Source organism: Pan paniscus, chromosome 12, assembly GCF_029289425.2.
Source record: "Pan paniscus chromosome 12, NHGRI_mPanPan1-v2.0_pri, whole genome shotgun sequence".
Taxonomy (NCBI): domain Eukaryota; kingdom Metazoa; phylum Chordata; class Mammalia; order Primates; family Hominidae; genus Pan; species Pan paniscus.
In genome coordinates, this window is record NC_073261.2 from 60088174 (window position 1) to 60096296 (window position 8123).

Genomic DNA, 8123 nt, shown 5'->3' on the forward strand with positions numbered 1-8123 from the left:
GGAGGGGAAAAACATGCACTGGGGCCTGTCAAGGGGGTGAGGTGGGGGGAGGGAGAGCATTAGGAAAAATAGCTAATGCATGCTGGGCTTAATACCTAGGTGATGGGTTGACAGGTGCAGCAAACCCCATGGCATGCATTTACCTATGTAACAAACCTGCACATCCTGCACATGTGCCCAGAGACTTAAAATAAAAATTTGATAAAAATTATTACCACAGCCTTTCGGCCGGAACCGCCATCTTCCAGTAATTCGCCAAAATGACGAACACAAAGGGAAAGAGGAGAGGCACACGATATATGTTCTCTAGGCCTTTTAGAAAACATGGAGTTGTTCCTTTGGCCACATATATGCGAATCTATAAGAAAGGTGATATTGTAGACATCAAGGGAATGGGTACTGTTCAAAAAGGAATGCCCCACAAGTGTTACCATGGCAAAACTGGAAGAGTCTACAATGTTACCCAGCATGCTGTTGGCATTGTTGTAAACAAACAAGTTAAGGGCAAGATTCTTGCCAAGAGAATTAATGTGCGTATTGAGCACATTAAGCACTCTAAGAGCCGAGATAGCTTCCTGAAACGTGTGAAGGAAAATGATCAGAAAAAGAAAGAAGCCAAAGAGAAAGGTACCTGGGTTCAACTAAAGCGCCAGCCTGCTCCACCCAGAGAAGCACACTTTGTGAGAACCAATGGGAAGGAGCCTGAGCTGCTGGAACCTATTCCCTATGAATTCATGGCATAATAGGTGTTAAAAAAAAAAAAATAAAGGACCTCTGGGCTACAAAAAAAAAAAAAAAAAAAAAAAAAAAATTATTACCACAAATAAACAATAAGTATTTGAGATGATAAATATATTAATTGGCTTGATTTGGTATTCCATAATGTTTGCATATATCAAAACATCACATTCTACCCTATAAATATTTATATATGTAATTATTATTTGTCAATTTAAAATAAGACTAAAAACAGAAAACAATTAGGAAATCCTGCCAGTATCTTTATTTCAACTTGGGTAGAGTTCAGAATACTTTTGGGGGTGAAGAGTCAAAAAAAAGTACATATGCACATAGCAATAAAATATACATCTGATTTTAGGTCTATGAATTCCAGGTTAAGAACCCAGGAGTATTCCTCCAATCAGTTTTTAATAACATGAGTTTTTTCACTCATTACTTTCTAGTCATGTTACTCTGGAGCTGTCTTGTCTTGTTAATATTCCTCATTTTATGTGGTGTCCATCCAGGACTGAACATGCTGCTCTAGGATACCCTGCAGCCCACTGGACAAGAAAGCACTCCCCATGAGCACCCCCAGTCCCTCTGTTCCACACACTGTGCTTCCATGAGCTCACCAGTGTTAAATGACCAGAGCAAGGTCATCTGTAATTGATAGTTATCTGTAGGACTCAAGCCTTTTGATTCCAGCCACAGGGCTTTTTCCTTTAATGAGGTAAAGTTAACACCTGGGTAATAAGACTCTTGCTCAAGACCTATTTAAAGTTGTGTAGAAATTTCATTTAAATACAGTAGAAATTGCTTTGCTTTATACTATTCCCTGATACTGCAAGTTAAAGTTGCCTGTAGCAAACAATCCCCCATGGAATCTCTGACCAGCAAGGATGGCAAGGATGGCCACTTTGTATGATGACTGCATGTTTTGACTTGGTCTCGCTATCATTATCCCCTCTAGAAGAACTTACAGGGCCTCTGTTCTTTTTTATACCACATGCAGGAGAGAAATACTTAAGAGAATATGCATAGCCTTAAAAAGTCAGTATCATGACCTATCCACATACATTATTATTTTCTTTGCTCTCCACAAAATGAATTTATTGTTTTCTAGTATATAATGCATATTCTTTTCCTCTGACTGGCCTTGTGATTTTTCTCTCTATGATTTTCAGCAATTTCATAATGATGTGCCCAGGTATGGTATTTTTGTTTATTTATTCTACTTAGGGTTCATTGAAATTCTTGAATCTGGGGGTTGTTTTCTCATTAAACTTTGGAAAATTTAGGCAATTATTTCTTTAAATATATTTTCTTCCCTTTTTTCCTCCTCTTCCTTTGGGACTCTTTATTTATGTATGTTAGATTGATTGATATTATCTTAAAGATTACGGATGCTCCGCTTCTTTCTTTTTTCTAATCTCGTCTCACTCTTTAGCTTGGGTAATTTCTGTTGACTTGCCTTCAAGCTCACTTAATTTTCTGCAGTGTCCAGCTTACTACTAACCCATTTGGTGGATTTTTCATTCCAGAAATTACATTGTTCAGTTGTAAAATGTGAACTTTTAAATATTTTCTACTGCTTTCCTGAAATACTTCATTTCTTCCTCCATTATATTCATCTTTTTCTGTGAGTTTCTTAACATATTTATGTGTTCTTAAAGTTCTTTTTTGCTAATTTCTGGAGTTATGTCATCTGCAGTTCTGCTTTTATTGACTATGTTTTGTTTTAATTATTATTACATTTTCCTAGTTTTTTTTTTTTTTACAAGCTTTCTACTTTAAATTTTTTTTCTAGAGGTTATGAGTAAAAGAATAAAGTATAATATTGTTTGTTTTGCTGATTTACTAGAGATTGAAACCCCTTTCCTTTGTTTGGCAGTTAGGGTGAAGCACTGACTATTTAGGTTCCTCCTCAAATCAAATAGAATTGTAGCTTTAATTATATTGAGTTCACCTGTGAATAGCTCAACCCCTAACTTTTCTTATAACTATATTTTTGATCTTTTCATTGTAATTGAGAGGAGTTTGCGCCACCATTCAAAATATAGTTGGTTTACCTTTGGATTCAATTAAACAGGGCCCAATAATACAATTACTGTGAAAGTATGAAAACTCAGCAATATTAGGCTTCCAGACCCTCTCCACTACTGCTTTCTTGGCAAAAATTCAGGAATATGATAAGGCTACATATTTTTTAGGTATACCAATTTTATTTTTGCAGTTAGGGCTTTTCCAGGTTCTGATCTGTCCTTCCAACTTACACGGTATTCTAGGGCTTGTCTGATTCCTCCTTACCCATGGTGAGTCTTTGTGGGAGGCTGGTTTTCCCATCCACTAGCACTAGAAGTGACCATCCTTTAGGTACAAAAGCTGCTATGGCTCTCTGTTCATTTATGAAGGAATCATTTGAAACTCTGAAACTCAGTTTGTCAAAGATTCCTTAGTTATACTATTCTTTGCCAGCTGGCTAGAAAAATGAAAATATGATTTTATTTCATCTAGATTATTCTTATTTTTACCATGAGAACAATGACCTTTTACATCTTTCCAGATCCTAACCAAAATAAGCAGTGTCTTGTATTTATGTTTGAAAATTATTTCATATAGATATAGAATTCTAGATTTTCAGTTATTTTCTATAAGAGCTTTGAAGATGTTATTTCATTATCTTCTGTTTTCTGTATTTTCTGTTTTTAAGTTGTCCTTTGAGGGTAACTTTTTGTCCTCCTGCTACTTTTAAGATCTTTGACTTTAGTTCTTAGCAATTTTACTAAGCTAAACCTAGGTATGGTGCTATTACAATAATCCTGGGTGAGAATTTGTGGTGGGCCTATATTAATATTTAATTGCCTTTGTACCTTGTTCAAAAATTGATCATATGTACGTATGAATCTATTTCTGGATTCTTTATTCTGTTGCATTGATCAAAGTGTCTATACTTCACCAATATAACACTGTCTTGATTAAATTGCTACTATTTTATACATTTATACATTGCTACTATTTTGATTTAGACATTTTATTAATTTTATAACATTTTCTCTAGTATTTAAATGCTCTAAAACTGATACAGATAATACAATTATCTGTATATTTACCATTTCCATCACACTGTACTTCCTTTGTTGATCAAACTTTCCTTCTTACCTCTGAGGGACGTCTAAGGCTTTGTTCTGGAGGGGAGAGATTTGGGCAGGTTGTTGCCTACTTACAGTGAATTCTGCTCCTCAGAAGGGAGGCTCTCTTTGGTCTCTTGCCCTGTCCTCATTCTTTCCCATGGGCACCCAGCAAAGTTTCTCAGTGAAACTAACGGAGATGATTCTGTGGTTGGGTGTGAACTTCCCTTGTGTCTGTGGCTCATGGTAGTTCTTATATTCTCACAGTAGCCCAAACTTGGCATTTATCAATTTGTAAAAAATATTAACTAAAACTTTCTTACCCATGAGGTATGATTGCCTCGTCTTTCCCATATGCTCTGCTGCAGGGAAGTCAGGGTTTGCATCCTAACATCTCTTTAGAATTGCCTGTCTTTTTAAAGTGTTTGTCATGCAATCTCAACTCTCTCATAGGTTCAAGAAAAGTTATGATTTTGTAGATTATACATCTTTTCCTTGTTATTATTGCAGAAGCAATGACCTTTCCAGTTTCTCATATCCCAAGCAGTAGCTGGAAGTTCCTGTTGATAAACTTTTAAGATATTCACATACTATTTTTCAAATAAGTAGTAATAACAAATTTTAAACCCAAACAGCAGTTTGTTAAGTAAATGGCCTGTCCCATGCATGCTAAAATTGGTGACTGTGGTTCACGTGAATTGCGACTCTTGTACAACTTCTCAGATTTAGATTGATTGAAATGTGTTAAGTGTTTACTGTTTTTCTGGTGTGGGAAAGAACTGTGTGCACTCTGATTCACAACAAAGTCCAACCATCTTAGCCTGGCTTTCAAAGCTCTCCTTCTCTTGGCGTGAACCATACTTCAGGATTCCATCATGGCTCAGTCTTCTGCAGGAGTTTTCAGTCACAGGCAGGATGATCACCTTAAAATCTGCCCACCTGCGTCTATTCAAACTCCGATTTCCGTTGATTCAGAATGCCTTTCCATACCACTATGGCTTTTCTGCTGTTTTATTTAGCCACCAAGTCTCTGCTGGGCTTTATGCATGCATTCATTGTTTTAATCAATAGATATTTGTTGAGCCCCTAATTTGCACTGAGTTCTATCCTAATTGGCAGACATAACAGTGGTAACTGTGCCACACGTATCTTTAGGGAACTCACGGTCTTCAGTTATACTCTTCTGTGAACAAGTGATTCAACTATGACAGTGATGGTAGTGATGATGGAAATGATGATGATAGCAATGATTATAGCTAACCTTTATGAATACTTATTATGTACCTGGGACTTTTCTTAACCTTTGGTATGTATAAACTCTTTTAATCATCCCAACCACTCTAAGAGATAGGTATGATTTTTATCATAATTTTGCAATAGAGAAATTGAGATAAAGAGAATAATTAATAAGTGAACGTTTAAGTAAACAAATGAGCTTTGCTATCTAAACAACTTGGCCACATCAAATAAGTAGTGACATTTTGGATGCTTTTTGAATCTGATCTATTGCTTTCTTCCTGATACCTCCCTCTTGATAACGCCAAAGAGAAAATAACCAGTTGTTCAAGTGTTTGGTGGTCTGCTCGCTCTTATAAAAATTTATTTCTTTTCATAGGGTTCCTTTAAAATTCTGTGAATGCTCTGAGTATGAAAGATATAAAGAGGTGGTGACATAGTGAAGGAAAGACCTACAGCCTCTCCTTCCAGCCACATGTTTACTTTGGTTAAGATTCTCTACTGCAACCACAGTTTTGAGTCTGCTTGGCTATAAGCCAGACCTGGACAACTTTATGAAGCAGGCAGGGTGTCCATCAGTAGCACAAGATCTTAAGATTACAGAAATAATATTTGAATGACCAATAGAGGAAGGAAGAAGTCTGGAGATTTATTCATTTTTTTACAAATATTTATTGAATAACTACTGTGTACCTGGCATAAAATGGCAAACCAATAGACATGACACCTGCCCTCATAGTAATTAAAGCCTACACAATAATCCAAGATTAGGTTCTTGCATAACTGAGAAAAATGTTAGGCCCTGAGTTCCTCACATTTCAGTAGTAATCTCTATAGACTTTCAAACAGTAGTCTTTCAGCCTACGAGTCTGACCAAGGGCACTAGTGTTTCAGGAGACTCACACCACTGTAGTGGAACTCATCTCCAATCCTAAACCTGGAGTTCCAAATGGGCTTGGGGGAAATTCCAGTCCTCCTATGACTTTTTCCTTCTGAAACGGGCTGGCCCGGTTCCCATGGTTTGCACTTCAGCCATCCTGTTGAGGTCAGAATCTACCCTGAATCCTACCCCATTTGACAGAGGATATCTTACCTTGTTCTTCATTATTGCACCCAAGATATGCCAGACACAGTTCGATTTCTTGCAAGCTTCTTCACTTAAGAGCTAGACCCTTTTTCTGGTAACCCCAGCTGCTGGCTGGGGTCTTATTCCAAAGCAGATGGACCACCCAGAACCATGACATTGTCAGCTTCCTGACCTCAGGCCTCATTGCTGTCTGGATACTGCTGCTGCTGCTGCTGTGCTATGTCCTCCAGCTCCAAATTCTCTTCAACATTAGCAAGGGCCTGGTGGGAGACTGTTTGCTATCATCTCCCACAAGGCAGCACTGTAGACTTTTTTGTGCTAGTGGTCACTCCCCCAGGGACCACTTTTCAGATCGGATAAAGCTCCCGACTCCAGTGCTGCTTGTTTCCATTCCTTCCCGTTCCCAACAGCCGGTCACTAAGTCCCAGGGCGCTTCTCATCAAAGCCCTCCAAAGATGTGACAAGCTTTTGTTCCTGGTTGTTAATCCTTGTTTTTATTGTCTTGTGATCTCATGCACCAATGTCTGGCACTTTATCCACTTACCTCTTCTTATTTTCCCACAGAAAGAGAATTTTCCATAGAAACTCTCTTAATTCTGGTTGTGTGTCTTTTGACAGAATGCTTTCTCCCAAGATCCAATAGAGAGGATGGGAGTCAGTGTATGTCAGAAGGGCTGCGTTTCCACACTCTACCATCATCTGGCTGTGTGGACTTGGGCAAGTCACTTCCCTTTTCTATGACTCAGTCTCCTTGTCAGTAAAATGAAGGGGGTTGGCTATAAGGTTTCTGGTTCCCTCCCAGCTCACCAATTTGTTGACATTTAATTGTCTAAGGATAAAATTTTTAATCAACTCTCAATTTGATTTTGTCTCTCAAATGCCCCTAAGCAAACAGCATCTACTCAGTTAACATGTCTCACCTTTCTCCCGCTTTGGATAAAGTATATTCCTAGGACTTACACATCCCCGAATTTTAACGTCCAAGTTTATGATACTTTAAACACTAATAATTCCTTGAATTTGCAGAATATTTTATATTTGCCCAAATCCTATTGGGTTTTCATAATGATCCTGTGTATTAGGAAGAACAGGACTTTCTATTGCTCCATACCCCTTTTCTCTTCTTTTTCCTCCTCCTCCTCTTCTCCTTTTAAAGAATCAGGCATTTGATGCATTAACAAGTAAGAGGTTTATTTCCCCAAGGCAGTATAACTATTTAGTGGCAGGTCCTGAACTAGAACTCAAGTCTCTTGATGACTAATTTAATAGACCTTTGACTTTTCCATGTTCCCTCCCTCACACTGAATTTTTTTTTTTAACAGCTACTGTATGTAATTCTCTCAATATTCCTAAAGTTCTCCCTGCTTACATGAGCCAGGACAGTCTGAGTATTAAAGGAATGGATGAAATGAATTCTTCTCTCCTCCAAGTAAAATGTCTCTAGTAGCCAGTGTGAATCATTTTTGCATGGTACCTGTCTTTCTGGGCCATAAAGACTGTCAGCAGATAGTTCTCTGGTCAGCCATTCTGATGTTTCACTATATTTAATCAATTCAGTGATTTGATAAAACCCAAGTGATACTAAGGGACAAAGTCAAAGAGGGGTTTTAGGCTACAATGGCCTAGTTTCACTGTCTGGGCTATAAGTTACCAAAGTTGCATAATTTAGAATTTTCCCAAGAGCTGAAAGGACTGCGTGTGTTCCCTACTCTTCAGTATCAGGAAGGAGGGATTAAGTGAATGTTTTCAGTTTCACAGGAAAAGGTAATAAAAATACAAGTATATTTTGGGTCAAGTTCAATTTCTGCTTGCTTCTTCCAAATCTCTGTGAAGAAAATAGATTGTAGCACAACAGAAACTTTAACACCTAAGCAGATAAGATTCTTTACCACAACCCAGGTAGTTATCAGTTCTCTACTGCAAACCTAATTACAATGACTAATATAGCA

General features: G+C 37.7%; 1 protein-coding gene across 1 annotated transcript; it reads left to right on the plus strand.

Annotated features, from left to right (window-relative positions):
* Positions 1-229: 229 nt before the first annotated feature.
* Positions 230-777, plus strand: LOC134728615 (large ribosomal subunit protein eL21). The gene has a single exon (XM_063594598.1). It carries the CDS (start codon positions 261-263, stop codon positions 741-743), a length of 483 nt encoding a protein of 160 aa, XP_063450668.1. The 5' UTR covers positions 230-260; the 3' UTR covers positions 744-777.
* Positions 778-8123: the final 7346 nt, after the last annotated feature.

Bases quoted from the DNA above. Each gene is read 5' to 3' on its own strand.
- LOC134728615 (XM_063594598.1), top strand. From the start codon at position 261: ATGACGAACACAAAGGGAAAGAGGAGAGGCACACGATATATGTTCTCT.